At 40.9% G+C, this 16,565-nt stretch overlaps 1 protein-coding gene across 4 annotated transcripts in view; it reads left to right on the top strand.

Annotated features, from left to right (window-relative positions):
* LTBP1 (latent transforming growth factor beta binding protein 1) overlaps positions 1 to 16,565 on the top strand; it is a 440,637-nt gene that overhangs the window by 377,656 nt on the left and 46,416 nt on the right. For 2 of the 4 annotated variants that reach the window (XM_003262721.3, XM_030799969.1), the window contains 2 exons: positions 4,468 to 4,593; positions 8,855 to 8,998. In XM_003262721.3, coding sequence (XP_003262769.2) covers positions 4,468 to 4,593; positions 8,855 to 8,998 — 270 coding nt within the window. The remainder of the gene's footprint in view (positions 1 to 4,467; positions 4,594 to 8,854; positions 8,999 to 16,565) is intronic. The other 2 variants (XM_003262722.3, XM_030799968.1) reach the window with 1 other exon arrangement.

The raw sequence follows: 16,565 nt of genomic DNA, 5'->3' as shown, positions 1-16,565 counted from the left end.
GTAGTTAAAGAAGGTGCTGCAGAGGAGGTGTCCCTTGGGCTGACTCCTGAAGGGCCAAGAGGCATTTCTAAGTAAGTCCAGGGAAAAGGGGTGGCATGGAGATTCCACCGGAAGGAGTATGCACCAAGTCCATGAAAAATTAAAGACCATAGGTTTTCAAAGACCTCTAGTATGCTAATTGAGCCAGAGTGCAAATTGGGAAGGAGGTTGTCTGGAAACTGTGGCCAGACATATAGGCAGGAGGCAGATGAGGAAGGGTGTTCCATGCCCTTCTAAGGAGTGTGGTTACCCTTTAGCCAAGAAGAGATTCTGAACACTGTGAGCAAGGGAATGGTACTGGTGAGTTTGCATTTTGCAGAGAGCACATTGGCAGTTTTAGGTGGAGAATGGATAGAGGGAGGGAGGCAAGACTGGAGATGGGAAGATGACCCACCAAGAGTATGCGTATCAGGAAAGATAGTAAAGACAGTATGACAGGGAAGGACAGAGAATAGGAGAAAGTGAAGGGTGATATTAAGATTTCTGGCTTGGGTGACAGATTGGATTTGCTGATGAAGGAAATACGAGAAATGGAGTTGAGATGAGGAGGCGAGTGATAATAAATTCATTTATTATGAACATATCCAATAGGTATTAGGTAAGTGGTTCTAAAGGACAGAGGTAAATTTTTGAGAGAGACTGGGAAATGATCAGTATGTAAATGGTAATTGAAGCATTTCTGAGTTTCTTTCCAGTCCTGAAATCCTATGGTTCAATGAATAACATAAATAATCTGTTTGACGTACACCCATCTCAGAAAGCCTATAATTAGCAGTGGCCTGTGTTAAGTAATTTGGTGACGTGATGCAATTCCTCCTCGAGTTGCGATCAGTAAATAAATTGTGATCTCAGCCTCATGCTGACATTGAAAATCAATCAGAACAGATTTATTGAGTATTTTTTTTGTGTTCAGTGTTGTAAAGGAGATTCATTTTTTAGATTGGAAATAATTTCATTGATTTGTCCTTTTTTTTTTTTTTTTTTTTTTTGAGATGGAGTTTCGCTCTTGTTGCCCAGTCTGGAGTGCAATGGCGTGATTTCAGCTCACTGCAACCTCTGCCTCCCGGGTTCAAGCAATTCTCCTGCCTCAGCCTCCCAAGTAGCTGGGATTATAGTCATGCGCCACCACGCCGGGCTAATTTTGTATTTTTAGTGGAGACAGGGTTTCTCCAAGTTGGTCAGGCTGGTCTTGAACGCCCGACCTCAGGTGATCCGCCTGCCTCAGCCTCCCAAAGTGCTGGGATTACAGGCATGAGCCACCGCACTGGGCTTCACTGATTTTTTTATTTAAGTCACCAAGGTCAGGAAATGGAGTTTAGTAGGAAAACAGTGAATACAGTTTTAGGCTTGATAAGTTTAAGTTCATGGCAGAAGATCCAATGGAAATGATTAAGAAATGTGTCTGCACCCCGTCTCTATTAAAAATACAAAACATTAGCCAGGCGTGGTGGCGAGCGCCTGTAGTCCCAGCTACTCAGGAGGCTGAGGCAGGAGAATGGCGTGAACCCAACAGGTGGAGCTTGCAGTGAGTGGAGATCACGCCACTGCACTCCAGCCTGGGCGACAAAGCGAGACTCCGTCTCAAAAAAAAAAAAAAAAATGCTCTGGAGAAGAATCTTGGCTGGAGAGGAGGATGGGGGATTTATCCCAAGAAGCATGGTCACTGAAACTGGGAGAGTGTGGGAAGGTTGGAGGAGGGGAGTGCCGAGCACACAGCAGATTTCAGGCAGGGCCGGAGCCTTGGCAGACACCCACCTTCAGGCTGCCAAAGGGCAAAGACAAGCTCAAGGTAGAACAAGAAGAATATTCTGTCACTGAACGTGGGAAGAGAGTGTTCAAGGAGTGGGCATCCAGCCAGACTCAGAGGTCAGGGGTGACTGACCGGAAGATGATCATGAGATTTAATGATGAGCTGGTCATTGGTGCTTCTTCTCATAGGAGTCTCAGTGGCATAAAGAGTTAGGAAGTAAGATTGTAGGTCATTGAGGAGGAGGAAGAGGAATAGTAGTAATAATAAAGTTGCCGTGTACTATATTGGATGCCTCCCTACGTTACATGCCAGGCAGTCTTCAAAGCACTTTGTATGTGTTGTTTTGTTTAATGCTCACAGTAATTGTAGGAACTTACCAATATTATTAATATTATTCATATTGACACTATTGTTTCCATTTACACATAGACTGTAATAGGAAATAAAGAAAATGAGTATAGACAATTCTTTGCGACATTCTGCAGTGATACAAAAAGTTTAATTCCCCCCAAACTAAATTCTATCAAGTGAAATTGAACTTGTCATTTTCTTTAGCATTTGTTATCTGATTTCATTATTTGAACATTAAAGTACAATCTTCACATATATTTGGATGCTCTCGTTACATTTTCTTAATTGTTTCTCTAAAAACTTACATTTTGGCACGACTGTTAAGTCCAGGGGCAGAGAGAGCAGAGTACCAGGCGTGAGTGGTGTGAGATGTGGCAGTGCCCAAGGAGAAGAAAAGCACAATGGGTGCTGATACGATCAGGTGAAAACTATTTTCAAGCAATTTTAACATTTTTGAAGGCAGTGAGGGTAGGATCCAGGGGAGGAATAACTGAAGATGTTGGAGAAGGATGAGCAGGTGGGACCTTGAGGCAGAGACTGGTCAGGATGGGAGAAGGAGCCCTGCCAGAAAGGAGAAGGGACGTAGGTTTTTTGTTCGTTTGTTTTGAGTTGAGAAAATAAGTTTAAAAGAGAAAATGTGGCCAGGTGCGGTGGCTCAAGCCTGTACCCAGCACTTTGGGAGGCCGAGGTGGGCAGATCACGAGGTCAGGATATCGAGACCATCCTGGCTAACATGGTGAAACACTATCTCTACTAAAAATACAAAAAATTAGCCAGGCCTGGTGGTGGGCGCCTGTAGTCCCAGCTACTCGGGAGGCTGAGGCAGGAGAATGGCGTGAACCCGGGAGGTGGAGCTTGCAGTGAGCCGAGATTGCGCCACTGCACTCCAGCCTGGGTGACAGAGTGAGACTCCGTCTCACTCAAAAAAAATATATATATATAAAAATAAAAATAAATAAATAATAAAAGAGAAAATGCTCAATTTTATTAATAGTAACTCTCCCCAAACTAAATTCTGTCAAGTGAACTTGAACTTGTCATTTTCTTTAACATTTGTTACCTGATTTCATTATTTGAACATAAAAGTGCAATCTTCTTCACATATATTTGGATGCTGTCATTAACATTTTCTTAATTATTTCTCCAGGCCAGGCGCGGTGGCTCACGCCTGTAATCCCAGCACTTTGGGAGGCCAAGGCGGGCAGATCACGAGGTCAGGAGATCAAGACCATCCTTGCTAACACAGTGAAACCTTGTCTCTACTAAAAATACAAAAAAAATAGCTGGGTGTGGTGGCAGGCGCCTGTAGTCCCAGCTCATCGGGAGGCTGAGGCAGGAGAATGGCGTGAACCCAGGAGGTGGAGCTTGCAGTGAGCTGAGATCGCGCCACTGCACTCCAGCCTGGGCGACAGAGTGAGACTCTGTCTCAAAAAAAAAAAAAAAAAAAAAAAGTTGTTTCTCCAAAAACTTGCATGTCACATGACTGTTAAGTCCAGGGGCAGAGAGAGCAGAGTACCAGACGATGGGTGGTGTAGATATGGCAGTGCCCAAGGAGAACAGGAAGGAAAGAACGGAGAAGGAAATTAGTAACTGTAAGAATAAAGAATTCTATCTAAAAGTCTGTTGTAACTTTGCAATTGAGGCATCACTTTTATAAGAACGTTTTTATTAATGAGGGAAAAAGGCACAAGGTCACTCTCATCAGGTTTATGGAGAACAAAATGAATTGGCAGGTCAGTCAATCAGCTGGAGCAACCAGGACCTTGAGTGGCTGTAAATTGGTGGCATAAAATCTTTTCTTTTGGCACTGGGACTGACTGGCTACCCTGCTGCCTTCATCAGACTCTCTCTTGACTTCCTGAGGATGTTGTGTAGTCTGGATCAAGGTTATCCACAAGGTTAAGTCAACCATTGCTCATTTCCACCTGTAACTATCAGATGCAAATACTATTAGCATTTACTGCAACTAAAACAAGTGACAATATTTTCACATGTTTTCTCTGTAGGAATATAAGGCTCCTTGGAAATAAAGAGTTGAAAACATTTAGGTAATACTTTGCAGCCATCATTTCAGTCTAAAAACATTTCCTAAGGAAAAGTAGTAAATGTTTTTTTCATAGAACCCAACATTTTGGCTGTGAAACCATTTTCATCAAAACATTTTATTTATATGTAAAATGTTTTAAAAGCTGTTTTCTGTGTAAACATGTTCATCTCATCATCACACACTAATCAGGATGTGTTGAGTGCCTCTGTTTATCCATTAATATCTGGTGTTTGTCAGCCTGTGTTTGTTTTGTGTCTGATGTTCCATGTCTTTTTTGCAGATATTGATGAATGTGTAAACAACACTGTTTGTGACAGTCACGGGTTTTGTGACAATACAGCTGGCTCCTTCCGCTGCCTCTGTTATCAGGGCTTTCAAGCCCCACAGGATGGGCAAGGGTGTGTGGGTGAGTTTTTAGATTTTTTCCCAACGTGTTTCACATGTCCCTAGGGAAAAGAAATCACAGTGAACAACAGGAGCTTTTAAGCAGGTAATTTGGGTAGAGCTTTATCATAATTTGATTTTGTCATACAATTTGAGGGTGTGCAAAAATATCCTATGTTGGCCGGGTGCATGGCTCACACTTGTAACCTAAGCACTTTGGGAGGCCAAGGTTGGAGAATTACTTGAGGCCAAGAGTTTGAGACCAGCCTGGGTAACATGGTGAGATCTTTTCTCTATGAATAAAAATTAAAAAAAAAAATTAGCCAAGCTTGATGGTGGATGCCTGTAGTCCCAACTACTTGGGAGGCTGAGGTGGGAGGATCTCATGTGCCCAGGAGTTTGAGGCTGCAGTAAGCCGTGATCATGCCACTGCATGCCAGCTTGGGCAACAGAGCAAGACCCTGTCTCAAAAAAAAAAAAAAATCCTATGGCTTCTGAAATTGTTAGGGACATTAAGAAATATAAAAGTATGACTTTACATTTAAATGAATTTTAACAAGAACATCTGTTTAAACTCTTAACTGAGTATGCAGAACTCTAGACTCCCTTCAGCACAGGAAGTAGAGTCTGGTGTGTGGTATAGATTGTCTGTCTTTGAAATGCACCCCCCTTAGACAGTGCATTTAAGGCAAAGTATTGCCAGGAGCTTCAGTGTCCAGGAATGATACCTGTAAAAGGATGCTTTGAATTGTGCAACTGTATTTCCTCAGTCTGGTCCGGGATTGACAGGGCTGGAAGGAATCTTGAGTATCATCAGATGTCCTGGAATGTGGTCCAACAAATGCTCACACAGAAAATAATTTGTATTTCATTGTCTGACAAGATGTGATTTCTTCACGTCCAACTCATTATGAAACATATTTGCAATTAAAGCAATTAAATGGGAAAGAGAAGAAAGGTTATCAAATTCAAGACTTTATAGATAGCAAGACTTTTCTTTTTCTTTATTCTTAGAGAAAATAGCCATGTTCACTACATGGCAGATGAAACTTGAGGAGTCTATTGCCTATTTGGTTTGAAAATTTGCAATTAAAACATTAGTTCATTTGCCATCCATATTAAACTTGGAAAACAAAATTTTTAAGGTTTAATGATAATGTCACTTAAATAATAACTGCTTTTGTGGAATTATGAAATTCAGTTAATTCTCAACCAAAAATTATTTACAAAGCAGTGATATGATTTCATGCATAAGCAGTAGCTAGTCAAAAACATAGATAATTATTCAAGAATTATTCACAACAAGACATAGTTATTTAATAATATAGCTAAGACTATCCTAATCTTAGTTCAAACTCCTGCTTTAGCCACCTTTCCACCAAAATACAGTTGTTTGACATTTGCATAATATTTTCACCAGATAGGTCTTGTGATGTGGCCCCTACTTTTCATCTTAGCTTTACCACTTCCTTCTTCACCTGTTGTTTCCAGCAACGTCAGACTGGTTGTCGTTGCCCATGTCACTATGCAATTATTTGACTGTCGTTCACTCCTTCTGCTGGGAATATCCTCCTGACCTCTCCTTCCCTGAGCCCTGAATTTTTTGCACTCATTCTTGAAGACTGAGGTTCAGTGTCATCTTCCAGACACCATCCCTGCTCCATTCCTCACTCTCAAGCTGAGCTGTGACCTCTGCTTCCAGAGCACCTTCAGCAAATTCTATTATAGCACTTACAACCTTTGGGGGAATAATTTAATAATGGGTATACCACCTGCAGCCCCCTTCTGCAAGGCTATGACCTCTGTATGATTGAAAACTTTCTCGCTTCTCCCTGGGCAGGGCACAATGCTTGGCTTGTTATAGGTGCTCAGTAAATTTTGTTTAACTACCAACTGTTTGAATAACAGATGTTGAACCATATCTGGAAACCATGTCACCTATCTGGAGTCCACATAGCTCCAGAGCCCCTGCTTAATGTTCATTTCTAACCAGCCAGATGAGCACACCAAACCCATGCTGACATTTCAGCTTGGCACACAAAACACTACCTTAAAGAAGGAATATTTGTTATCATTTTGGTGAACTCAACAAATGTCATTTTCTTTGTGTTTGTATTTATTCTTTCAAAAATATTTACTGAGCACCTATGATATGCACTTCACACTGGGTGTTCTGTAGAGCTACAGGGATGAGTCAGCACCTCCCCCATTATCACCTACTCATCCTTCAGCTATTTGCTCCAGTATCATTTCTCTAACTCAGCCCCGCATTTAAGGTCTGCTGTTCCATGCTTTCATTGAGCTCTGAACTTTTCACTCCTCACACTCACTGAAGCATGTGCGATTATTTTGTTAATTTCCCTAACTGGACTGTAAGTTCCATGAAGGCAGGAGCTGGGACTGCTGGCTCATCATTGTTTCCCCACGTATAGGCCGTACAGGCCTGCACCACAGAAGTAAGCTAGGAAATATTTCTTGATTGAATTATTGCAGTCTGATGGGATAGAGTTTATTAGCCATGTCAATGATACATGTTGGAAAGTACAAAGTTCCACTGGACATTTACCTAAAATCGATAAATGTGAACTGGCAATTTCTTAAGTTTTTCTGGTCTCAATATGACTGTCCAGGTTGATTAAATATTTCAACTCTGCTTTACTTTATGTTATGGTATTTTTCACAAGTGAAACCAGTTCATTGGATGTATGTCTCTTTATATATAAATGAAATGGAAAACTGAGGTAATTATCCAAATAAGTCAAGATATATAAGTTTTTTGTCCAATTAACTGGGTATACCAGGTGAAAGGAGGATTTTTTTTCTCTGGAATGATTTAGATAATTGCTCAAATTTTTAACTTTGTATAAACCATCTCAAAGTATGCTCATGAAAGGTAATGTTTGTACATGTTTAATGCATAAGACACGTGAGCATTTCAGACTTTAAGTCAGGTGCTTTACTGAACTGGATACTCATGAATAAAATGTTGTAGGAGGAAAGAGGGTAAAAAGCACTGTTGGACAACATCAAACATAAAATTAGCCTTTCATTAGGGCTACGTACTTGCAAAATGTTGAATAAAGTGTACTTGTCACTGAGATTCTTTGACTGTATTTTAATTATGTATATTTAAGTACAGAAGAAAAACATTTAGCAAAATAGAAATTACACAGTAGAACATCAACAGAATTTGAAAAGGTGTCATGAGATCAGTGATTAGTTATTGGACCAATTTGTTTCACATGAATGATTAATGCAGCCTGATGAGTATCTATAGGGGTCTTTCCTTCATTTCTCAAAGGAACATGTAATCTGAATTGTATTGGTAATTATGGATGCTTTGGCTACCAGAAAACTGTATTTTCAGATATTTAAGTATATTTTAAAAGCTTTTTAAATGAACTTAATTCTGTGGTTACTGAAGTGTCAGTGAGTCTAACTTCGCTTGAATTAAGAACTGAGAGTAGGTCTGGGCGTGGTGGCTCACACCTGTAATCCCAGCACTTTGGGAGGCCAAGGCAGGCGGATCACTTGAGGTCAGGAGTTCATGACCATCCTGGCCAACATGGTGAAATCCTGTCTCTACTAAAAGTACAAAAATTAGCCAGGCACGGTGGTGCATGCCTATAATCCCAGCTACTCAGGAGGCTGAGGCAGGAGAATCACTTGAACCTGGGAGACAGAGGTTGTCAGTGGGCACATACTAGGTTTGCAGTACAATTCCAGGGTATCTTTTAAAACTAAATTGGGAATTGGCTGGGCGCAGTGGCTCACGCCTGTAATCCCAGCACTTTTGGAGGCCAAGGTGAGCGGATCACAAGGTCAGGAGATCGAGACCATCCTGGCTAACACGATGAAACCCCGTCTCTACTTAAAATACAAAACAAATTAGCAGGGCGTGGTGGCGGGCACCTGTGGTCCCAGCTACTCAGGAGGCCGAGGCAGGAGAATGGCATGAACCCGGGAGGCAGAGCTTGCAGTGAGCAGAGATCGCGCCACTGCACTCTAGCCTGGGCAACAGAGCGAGACTCCGTCTCAAAAAAAAAAAAAAAAAAAAAATGAAATTGAGAATTGTCTTGAATTTTCATAGTCCTTTCGTACAAACCAAATCTGACATCTCTACCTTAAAGAGCCCCTTCCCTAAAAGAGCAGAAGGGGTTTGACTGCTCTGTGGGGATCGCCTTCTTTTCAGCAAGACACTATTAGTCCTGGCACAGCTGGTAAAATAGAGAGCTGTCATGAATGAGGCACACATCTCACTTGGTCTGTTTTCCCTTTTCCAGATGTGAATGAATGTGAACTGCTCAGTGGGGTGTGTGGTGAAGCCTTCTGTGAAAACGTGGAAGGGTCCTTCCTGTGCGTGTGTGCTGATGAAAACCAAGAGTACAGCCCCATGACTGGGCAGTGCCGCTCCCGGACCTCCACAGGTAAGTCCCAGTGACACTGTGCAAGGGAATGGCAGGCTCTTCTCAAAAACCTGCACCCACACAGCTTTGGGATAAACGCTGGGAGTGAGATAAGAAGAAGCCAGATGTCCTGACACAGTGCTGTCTCTGGAAGCTTCCATGATCTTCTGTGCCTGCCTTGTCAGTGGAATTAAGATGTGGGTGATGACTCTTTGGGCTAGATGGCCTCTAATGTTCTATCCAAACCAGAGACACCTCCAGTAAGGTAAAGGATCCAAAATGATGAGGACATTTGCTGGGGATTGCTTAAAACTTAGAGAGCCATCAGCTCAGGATTTAATGTGGCACCATCTCATTAAGTTGCATAATCCTCCATACGTTCTTGGCCCTTAGAGAAATGTGTCTTGACACTTCTCTAAATTAAAAGCAACATAGAGGCCTCTTAGGATCTACAAAGACTTCCACTTGGAATTCTTAAGGTGTTTTTCCAGAATTTGGCCTAGAGAGTAGCTATGTTTGCATTCACTTAAAATTTGATTTAGGCTGTGTCGTCACTGTGCAAACTGAAATAGAGAATTGGACTGTTTTCCAGATAAATTAATCAACTTCCCAATCACCCTTTTAGTTTGTGCCATGTAGCTATAGCTTGGTTGTATTTTAGGGAAAGCAAAGGCCCAAATGGTCTTTTGAGAACCAAGTAAAATGAAACATAGACCATTTTTTTCTCTCTCAGTCAGTTTTATCCATGCTTCCATAATAGCTTTCACTACTCCTCTGGAGGGTACACTTGTTCTGTGTAAAATAGCTATCTTTGCAAGTAATAGGAAATGAAATATGAAAATATTTTCACCCACACATATTTCCTCAGTTATTAAATATAGAAAGGTGAAGGGTACAGAATTAAATGAACAGATTGTAATTCAAAAACTTTGTGAAAGAGAAGAGACAGGTTATTACTGGTGAGAGGATTTCTCTTCATTCAAGTGACCACCACAACAATACATATTCCATAAAGAAGAGACTTTTCATTTTAATTGGATCTACAATAGCAAAAAACAAACCAAAAAAACAAAAAAATCTGGTTGGCCACTAACAGAATTGGTTAACTGTCTTTTTCTTATTTTTGCTTGGTTCCGTAAGGTAGCAACTCACCTATAGTGTTATTTTGAATGAATTAATTCATATGTCATAATATATAGCCATTAACTGGTCTGGGTGATGCTTAGATAGTCATGAGGAAGAAAAATGTATGTGATACAGTGTTAAGTGAAAAAATACAGGCTATTCCAATGATCACACTCTAGAGGAAGGGAGAGTGAGAATACGTAAAAAGATAATTGTTAGACCGAACCAGTAACGAGTTGAGCTTGTTCATTTGTGTAGCTCCTCGCAGCTTTTACTTTTATCATGCCTCAATTTGCATAGTTGACGGTGAACTTTTATTATATGGAGTCTTAAGACTGTCTTATGACAGGCTTCATTTAAAAAAAATTTTCTAGCAGTATCCTGAGAGACTGAGTTTAGCCATAAACTTCAGCAGAAGCCTTCCGTCTAATTTCATCAGAGCCAATAATTGATCAGTTATTTGAAAAAGGTGATTAAAAACTGGAAATCATAAAAAGGTAGCATTATCTTCTAAATTTAATTTTTAACTCAAAGGATATAAGTGCATTTGGCCAGGTGCGGTGGCTCATGCCTGTAATTCCAGCACTTTGGGAGGCAGAGGCAGGCAGATCACTTGAGGCCAGGCGTTCTAGACCAGCTTGGCCAACAAGGTGAAACCCTGTCTCTACTAAAAATACAAAAATTAGCCAGGCGTGGTGGCATATGCTTGTAATCAGCAAGGCAGAGGCATGAGAATCGCTTGAACACGTGAGGCGAGGTTGCAGTGAGCTGAGATCACACCACTGCACTCCAGCCTGAGCGACAGAGCCAGACTCTGTCTCAAAAGAAAAAAAAAAGCACATTCGTGCACCAATCTTTGAAGAGAAAGGCTATGGTCTTTTTTTGTGTAGAGGTTCATTTGTGGAGTTTGTGTGGCTATCCTGCATAAACCCCATCTGTTATGTTTTACTAACACTTTCTTTGTAGAAGGGAGTGAGAATCTAAAGCGTTTTTCAAAACGAATGTAAAATCCCTCTAGATTTTTACAGTTTTTCTCAATATTTTTACACTTGTCTTGTCCACACCTAATTTGATAGCATTTCTTTTACTGAATCAACTTTATCTAATCTTTCTAAAGCTTTAACTTGCCCTGGAAACAGCTCTTCTAGTCACATTCATATGGTACTGGTTGATGTAATATTTAATTAAATTATGTAAGTACAATAATCAATACACTGACACAGAATGTCTGAGTATATACCTAGGTGAGTCTTGGTTTGCATACTGTGCAGCCTATAGGAGCAGAAGTGTGTGGACCTCTGCAAGAATAGCCATCTGGCTCTGAGCATTCTCCCTTCCATGAGCATCAGCAATGATATTTTACAGACGGCAAGAAAACATCAGTTAACACAACAAGTTGGTTAAATATAGGCCAGTTAAGAGAGTTTGTACCCTGTCCAGTAAAAGAATCTGCTATTCCATAGACCAAAACATTTTAGACCAAATTTAAATAAAAGTTTTTAGACTAGGATTCAAATTAATTTCACTATCTACATAATATACTGAAGCTGAGAGCTCATCCTTCCTGAAAAGTACTTAGGAAGGGAAAGATAAATTTCCAGTATAGGCTATCACATTTTTATTCAGCTATAAAACTCCCCCAGGACAATCTGTATTCCAACAATGAGCAGTAGCATGATAATCTGATGTGGTATCATACTGAAGACAGAACTGGGGCTACGGGGTAGGGTATTAGGAAGGCAGATTTCAGGTCAGTATCCAGAAGAGCTTTCCAATAACTAACAAGAGCTAGTCAGCAAAAAGCTGCCTCACAAAATATTGGAGTGCTTCCCGCAGAGGCATCCAAGAACAGGTGGGTTACGCACTGGCAGAAGAGCACCCACTTCCAGCAGGGTATTGCCCCAGATGAACCTTTAAGGTACTTTGGAACTCTAATGTCCTAGGGTTTTTATTTCTAAACTTTCTTGCTTCCCACATATATATTTTTTAAGTCTTTCTTAATGTTTTTTACTGCCTGGGCCTTTGGCCACTAATTTACATTGCTGTGCATTGCCTAAAAGCATCTGAAAAAGAAGTAACTAAAAAAATGTCCATACCAGGCCACTCATCACATTTAAGAAGGTATGGATATGAAATACAGTCTGATGCTATTATTTCCTTAGTGCCTGTGATAATTGCTCAATAAAAACTTTATGTCTTTGGGCACTCTAAGGGAAGCAGTAAATATTTAATCTTGGCAACTGCAGCCTTCAGACCTTACCCACAAAATGCTGTTCTCTTGCTTGATTGGTGTACAGAGGATTCTGTGGTAAGAACTGCATCTTATTCTTAAAACAGAAGGTATAATGAAAAGAATACAATGAAAAATATATATATATATTATAATCCATACAGGTATTCTCCACTTTAAGAAAAGCAAACAAAATCAGGAAGTATAAAGCATATAGGTTGGGGTGGTTAGTTATATTATAAAGTAATTCTTCACTTTACTCAGTAATTTATCATAGGATTTCTTTAAATAGCAGTTTTCGCTAATACATTTCGCTAATACATCTTATTCCCACATCATGAGCTATACCCTAGACTTCTGCATTTAGAAACCACCTTAGTGATTTTCTAGCTCAGCTTTTTTATTTATAGGTAAAGACACTGAGGCCCAGAGAAACATCTGAAATGTTATTCTTAAGGTTATATAGCTAATGAATGGCAGAATTGGTCCAGGAACCCAACTCACGATCTTCTCACTTCACCATTTCTAATTTTAGGGCTGAGGACAACAAGACATCAAATTCTTCTCAAAATTGGCTTTTTTCATTTTGTTTTTCATTATTAAGATAATACACATTAATCACAGAAAATTGGCAAATACAAAAATAAATTTTAAAAAAGTCCCCTGCAGTATCACCATCCAATATCTGTCACCATGTTGACCTCTGGACTCTGAAAGGACATCCATATTCCCCTGTCTCAACAGAAGCGTCTTCCATTTGACCTTCAGTACACTGAAATCATCAGGCTCTCTGACTTTTCATCTGAGTCAGTGAGCCGTCAGTGAGCTTCTATATGCTAAACTCTTTAGTCTCATCCCAGTCTTCTTCTGAAACATTTGACAGTGGTTTTTCATCTTTTCCCCCATCTTTGCCCTGTGATTGATTTCACGACATTACTGTTCCCTGCATCCTCCTGCATCTTGGACTAGTCTTTTCCTGTCTCATTCTCAGGTTCTTCTTCTCCTGCCCATTCCTCAAATAGTAACATCCCAGGCAGTTACATGCTTAGCTGTCTTCTTATTTATGTTATTCTCCTGGGATATTTCATCAGCTTTGGAGTCAACCATTACTTATATGATGTTGCCTGCTAAGTAAGTATCTTCTGCCCCCACCTCTGTTATGAGTGTCATGCTCCTATTTCCAGCTGCCTATTGGACTTTTTCTTCCAGGGTGTCTTGTAAGCCTCTCTGGCTGACAGTTATTCAAACCTAAATTAATCACCATTTACTCTCCTTGTGTCTATTTATTTATTTATTTATTTTTATTTTTGAGATGGAGTCTTGCTTTGTCACCCAGGCTGGAGTGCAGTGGCGCGATCTTGGCTCACTGCAACCTCTGCCTCCTGGGTTCAAGTGATTCTCCTGCCTCAGCCTCCTAGGTAGCTAGGATTATAGGAGCATACCACCACGCCCGGCTAATTTTTGTATTTTTAGTAGAGATGGGATTTCACCATGTTGGTCAGGCTGGTCTTGAACTCCTGACCTTGTGATCCACCCGCCTTAGCCTCCCAAAGTGCTGCGATTACAGGCATGAGCCACCGCACCCAGCTGTGTCTATTTATTAATTGCTAGACATCAATACTAGAAATTCTGAAGTCATACTTTTTTTTGTCTCCCCATTCGTCATCCAAGCAGTCCATCATAACATCCTGCCAGTTCTACCTCCAGGGTGTCCTTCAAATCTCTCCCTGTTCCGGATGCTGCTTCCCTGGGTCAGTCTTTCAGCATCACTTACCTGGATCATTGCAGTAGCCTCCTACCTTCTCTCCCTGCCTCTCTCATCAATTCCTGCTCCACACTGCCGCCACAGTTAATGTTTTCAAAACATGGATCTAGGTTTAAATCGTTCAGTCTTTCAACTGCTTACCACTGCTTTATAGCATGAAGTCCAAATGCATTAGCAGGGCAGCAATACCCTTTATCCTCTATAACGTAAATGGCTTGTTTAGCTTTCTCTCCTACACTTCCCATACCTACATCCAAGCCCATGCCCTGCTCATGGTTACCCCAAATAATTATGCTTTCCCAAGATGATGATGACTTTGCCACTACTAACTCTTCTGCCTGCTGTGCCCTCCCCCTTGTAAGCCTTTTTTTTTTTTTTTTTTTTGAGACAGAGTCTTGCTCCATTGCCCAGGCTGGAGTGCAGTAGCATGATCTTGGCTCACCACAACCTCCACCTTCTGAGTTCAAGTGATTCTTGTGCCTCCGCCTCCCTAGTAGCTAGGATTACAGGCCTGTGCCACCATGCCCACCTAATTTTTGTATTTTTAGTAGAGACAGGGTTTTGCCATGTTGACCAGCCTGGTCTTGAACTCCTGACCTCAAGTGATCTGCCTGCCTCATCCTTCCAAAGTGCCAGGATTACAGACTTGAGCCACTGTGCCCATCTTCTTGTTAGCCCTTCCTGAAATATCTCTCAAGCCTTTTTAAAAGTCTGCCCGACTGTCACCAGGTTGTCACACATTCCCCAAATCCCTGTGATGTAATTACAGGATTCTGCCTCTCTGCTCTCAACACGCCTTGTTTTTGTGGCTAACAGTCTCTGCGTCTTATTCTTTCTGCATCCACTGCAAAACAGCTCACTGCTTAGCACGGTGCCTGATGGATGGTAGACACTCAGTAACTGTTGAATAAATTGCCTCTCCACGTTAGAAGCACATGTCCCTTTCATAACCCATCCCTCCCATTCCTAGCTACTTCTACAGAATAAAAATAATTTTTCATTTTTTTAAAGATTTAATAGGGGCACACTTAAGTGAGGAAATGTCTGTTCACACTTCAGTGTAAGAAGTGCTGCTTCAGATTGCTTGAGTTAAATTAGAAGAGGTTAAATTAAAAGAAAAAAAGAACATGTCCCCACTGTCAAGGAACACGGAATACGACTCATCTGGGTAGTTCTGACAATTGAACTCAAACAGCATCCCTGTTCCCTTCCTAGAGGGGTACACTACAGGTTTTGTGCATGTACACATTTTTTTTTTTTTTTCTGAGACAGAGTCTCGCTCTGTCGCCCAGGCTGGAGTGCAGTGGCGCGATCTTGGCTCACTGCAAGCTCCGCCTCCCAGGTTCATGCCATTCTCCAGCCTCAGCCTCCCGAGTAGCTGGGACTACAGGCTCCTGTCACCACGCCCGGCTCATTTTGGTTTTGTATTTTTAGTAGAGACGGGGTTTCACCATGTTAGCCAGGATGGTCTTGATCTCCTGACCTCGTGATCCGCCTGCCTCGGCCTCCCAAAGTGCTGGGATTACAGGCATGAGCCACCACGCCCGGCCGTGCATGTACACATTTTTTAAAGGCAGGAAACCACATGTAACAATCAGTTAGCTGTTATATTTGGCAGAGTCTGTTTTTTAAAATGTGTTTAGTTAACCTGTTAAGTAAATTTAACATTGAAAGAGTTTTATAAAAATTATTTCTGATTGGAAAAAAAAGACTTTTGGTAGGAAAAAAATATTAAAGAAAGAAAGACCACAGTATTTATAATGCAAATATTGTAAAAAGCCATAAAACTCGAGGTTGTATTGTGTTTTTGTAATGGATCTATACCATAAATGTAGGTAAGGCTGAGGAAAATACATTCATTTGTTTAAAAAAATATATTTAGTCAAGTTTCTTCCCACATCCAGCGATGACAATGAGCAGGTATCATCTTTTTGGCGTAAAAGCCAAACTGCTTTTATAAGATTTTCTGCTTGCTATAGATAGTACCTAAAGTCATATCTGAATTTCTGATAAAGAGATGTCAGTGTTTTAATGAACTGACATATCAATCAAAGTGACAAACTAAAACTCTACACACACACACGCATACACACACACACACACACACACACACACACACACACCGTTGTATCTTCATTTATTTTTATTTTTTGAGACAGGATCTCATTCTGTTGCCCAGGCTGGAGTGTAGTGGTACGGTCATGGTTCACTGCAGCCTTGATCTGCTGGGCTGAAGTGATCCTCCCACCTCAGCCTCCTGAGTAGCTAGGATTACAGGCCCATGCCACCATGCACAGCTCATTTTTAAAATTTTTTTGTAGGACGAGGTCTCACTATGTTGCTGACACTGGTCTCATTTTATCTTCTTAATACTACAGGTTATACCCACACTGTTGCATTAGAATTGCATTTTGGATCCTAGAACTTGCTATAAACTAAACCTGGAGAGGAATGGTTTGTACATTTCC

The sequence above is a fragment of the Nomascus leucogenys genome, chromosome 19 (assembly GCF_006542625.1).
Source record: "Nomascus leucogenys isolate Asia chromosome 19, Asia_NLE_v1, whole genome shotgun sequence".
Taxonomy (NCBI): Eukaryota; Metazoa; Chordata; class Mammalia; order Primates; family Hylobatidae; genus Nomascus; species Nomascus leucogenys.
This window is presented reverse-complemented; position numbering and strand designations above follow the sequence as displayed.